The 3,975-nt window shown below is 33.5% G+C and overlaps 1 protein-coding gene across 1 annotated transcript; it reads right to left on the reverse strand.

Annotated features, from left to right (window-relative positions):
• Positions 1-2,350: 2,350 nt before the first annotated feature.
• CTRU02_209266 (mutator-like element) lies at positions 2,351-3,403 on the reverse strand (the record flags this gene model as incomplete). Its single annotated transcript, XM_070205232.1, has 1 exon — positions 2,351-3,403. One exon carries the CDS (start codon positions 3,401-3,403, stop codon positions 2,351-2,353), a length of 1,053 nt encoding a protein of 350 aa, XP_070060880.1.
• Positions 3,404-3,975: the final 572 nt, after the last annotated feature.

Genomic DNA, 3,975 nt, shown 5'->3' on the forward strand with positions numbered 1-3,975 from the left:
TAAAATTTCCTAAGTATAAAGTAATTTACTTAGTAAAACTATATAAGGTAATTACTTAATAATACTGAGTTTAAATAAGAAGATAAATTAAATAAAGATATAATTAACTACCTTATTAATTATAAGTATATCCTTAAAGATATTATAAAAGTCTTAGTAATATAATTATAAGAGAAAGAAGTTATTTATACTAGCTAGGCTAATAATATTACTTTTTATATTTATAAGTATTAAGTCTTAAGGTAGAGATCCCTCCCTTATCTTCTTAAATATAAAGGGAAGTAATAATAATTATAATAAAGCCTTAGAGAAAGCTACTTAGTAACTTTACTAAGTAGTTATAAAAAACTATAAATTAGAGATTTACTAAAGCTAGTATTAAGTTAAACTATTAATACCTAGACAAAATATATATATATAATATACTTTTAAAGAGAACATACTTATAACTATATATAAAAGCTAATAATAAGAAAAACTGGATAAAGTAAATATTAATATTCGTAAAAATCTTAATATATACTTATTAAAAGGGCTAAGGGTTATATAATTTACTTATAAGTTACTTTTTTTAGTAATTAAGCTAAGGAAAATAAATATAATAGATTATACTCTCTAATTTATAAAAGAAGTAACTTTTAACTTCTATAATCTTAGTAAAATAAATAAAATACGTATAAATATATAGTATTATTATAATAAAGGCTATATATATATATATATATATATATAAAGTAAACTTACTACTTAATACCCCTTTTTATAAAGAATATAGTCTTACTATAAACTTTAATAAATTAGTTATTAAATTTTAATTAGTATTTAATATAGAAGTAATTATTTAGCATAAATAATAAATACTACCTACCTACTTAGTATATAGAAACTACTTATATTATAGTAATTCTATAGAAAAGCTAAGGCTTTATCTTAAGGCAATATATCTCTTTACTAAGGGATAATAATAATAAAAATAAAACTTAATACTTCTATATTATAGCTAGCTAGTAATAATAAGGTTTCTACTAATAGAAGCTAAGGCTATAATACTAATAAATAGGTCTTTTATTATATATAGGTAGGTCGTACTAGTAGATCGAGGGTTAGGGTAAGGTAATTAGTCTTATACTAAGTAATAAGGTAGTAATCTTATAAACTATAAGCTAAGCTAAAAGTTATTAAGATAAATTATAAGTTAATTACTAAAGAAGTATCTAAGAAGCCTTAAGTAGGTACTTAAGTCTTAAACTATATATAAGTCTTAATAATTATATAGTAAGTAGTAGTAAGTACTTACTATCTTAGCTAGGTACTTATTACCTTATCTTATTTCTACGTAACCTATATAATAGTTCTTCCCTTCTAAGGTCCCCTTATTTCCTTATTATATATCTTTATATATAAATATTCTATCTTAGCCGCTAGCCTTAGTAAGTCTATTAACCCTCTATTAGGTATAATAAACAGGTCGTAATACTTAAAGGCTTTATTTATTTCTTATCTTTTTAAGAATGAAAGAAACTATATAGTTATTTTAAAATATAATTTTAATTTAAGTATATTTACTTATTAAAAAACTTAGCTAAGGCTTTTATTATTTTTATTTTAAAAAAAGATAATTCCTTATATCCTTATATTAATTATTAAAAGATTAATTATATCATATTTAGAAAGCTTTACTTTCTTCTTCTAATTTAAACATCTATAACTAGATTATTAATACTTAATAATCTTTTAGTATTAATATTAAAAATACTTACTATTACTTATATATTAAAAACGAACATAGATAAGAAACTATTATTTAACTAATATAAGTTATATAACTTTAAAATTTACTTGCTAAGCTAATTAATATAGTTATTACCTTTTAAATATATATTAATATTACTTAAGAAGCTTAATAGATATAATCTATACTATTTATTTAAGGGAATTGATAGGGACGCATCACGAATTGATAGGGACGCATCATCCTTAGGGACGCATCACATTCTAAGGTTGTGATTGGCTAGAAATTTTGGTGACCCACAGGTACAAGTCGGCGAAGGCGGTGAGGCCAGCGTTGCTAACGCCCCACCTTTTCACAGCCATAAGAGGCCTGCCTCCGTTTCATAGACATAAAGCCGGCCCGCCCTACTAGCCTACGTTTCTTGGCTATTCCTCCCATTTGAGATTTGCAAAACCATCTAAACGACCGCTTTTGCAAATCTCAAATGGTAGGTCTTTTTCTTCCCTTCTAAGGAGGAATTGGGTTTTATCAAACTAAACTGAAACGGCTTTTATAAATCTCAATTGATTTCTACTTCTATTTCCTCTTATATAATAATAAAGAATGCCCCCCCTACCCTCAACGTTTAAGACTCTCATCACTACTACTAAGTAGTTCCCATTGACTCCTCGTCCTACGGATGCTTGCCTGTAATCTTCTTCCATTCGAACGAAGGCCAGTTGATCGGCCAGTACTAAGAGTAGTTACTTGGCTTCGTGTCTGCCGCTGGGAAGAGGTTGGCGCCTGGCTACTGGCTGTCTCTTGTGTAAGCCTTGCTAAGGTGGTCCTATTACGGCTTCCTGGTGGTCTGCCACGCCTGCGCCCTGCTGCTAATTGGCTAGGTTGTTGACTTTGTAGTTGGCTGTGTGATTGTCTAGCTAGCTGGTTGCTTGATTGGGTGCTATCCCTTAATGATAGGGATGATGGGACTGGCTGCATTGAGTTCTTAGGTCTGCCACGGAGGTTTCCTGCAATCTTCGGATCAAGGATCCGTCGATATGGATCCTGGGAAGAAGACTCCCGCAGCCGCCATCGTGGGTGAACCTCATCCTTCATAAACTGTACCCCATCTACAAGTTTAGAGTAGATCTTATGGCAGCATGGGATACCATACTCTATAGAGACAGTACAGTCCTCTGTGCAGTCTCTAAGAGGCGCTGGAAATGGATTTCTACCTGTTGGTAGAGCCTTCTTTGCCAGACGGTATTGCTTCGTAATCAAACCAAGACACTGCGATGAGAGTATTGTTCGAAGCTCCCCAAGGTACTCAGATCTGTTCCCTATAAACTCACGGCTTGTGAGGATCTCATCCTGTGCACAAGCTTGCTTGAAGCGAACCTCTTGATCCTTAAGCATATCCTGCATCACATTAACTAAGTGATATAGGTGGCTAAGTCCATTAAGAAGATAGCCCTTGATGTTGTTGTTGCTTGATTCCGTCCCTGAGGTTACACGGATGCCGAAGTTTCGGTACTGGCGAATAGAATAACGTGCCCACTGCTCCCTTAGTAGTAGATATATTCCATGCAGGTAGTTCAGAATAGGCCGTTGGTCCTTAAATTCTTTGCAAAGGTTTGCCCATGCTTTCCTAAAGGCATCCTCTGTCTCAGCAAATAGAACCAACTTCCACATTATAAGAACCCCCCGGTAGCTATGTGGCGTAGCCCCATCTACTGAAGTATGGATATAGGCATGGTCCTCATCGCTAAGTTCGGTAACTGGTTGTGGAGCTAGATCGTCTTCTTCAGACCCACTACTACTAGAATAGCTCTGAAGCCACTTCTGCTTGGCTTTAAGCATAACGTTTGAGTTGATATGGTGAATACAAAGCTGTTGTTGCACATTCGGAAAGTATTCGTTAAGAGCTGCCTTCATCTGTCTGTCGTAGTCGGTGATAATAACATCTGGTTGGCGAATAGAGTTCTGATTAATGAGTTGTAAGATACTCTGCGATAAGAACTGGAACCCCTCTAGTCTCTCATTATCGATGAGACCAAATGCTGCATTGAATACCGATCCAAGACATGTTTGCCCTGTAGCTTGGAAGAGTGGAAGCTTGAAGCGATTGGTGTTATAGGTGTTGTCAAAGCTGATAACCTCGGGGAACCGCTTCCACATCCGGAGAGAGTATGGAAACGTCCAGACAAGCCCAACAAGCCGATTCGGCTCATCATCCGCCCACTTCACAATATAAGGGATCTCCC

The sequence above is a fragment of the Colletotrichum truncatum genome, assembly GCF_014235925.2.
Source record: "Colletotrichum truncatum strain CMES1059 chromosome Unknown Contig_0006, whole genome shotgun sequence".
NCBI classification, from domain to species: domain Eukaryota; kingdom Fungi; phylum Ascomycota; class Sordariomycetes; order Glomerellales; family Glomerellaceae; genus Colletotrichum; species Colletotrichum truncatum.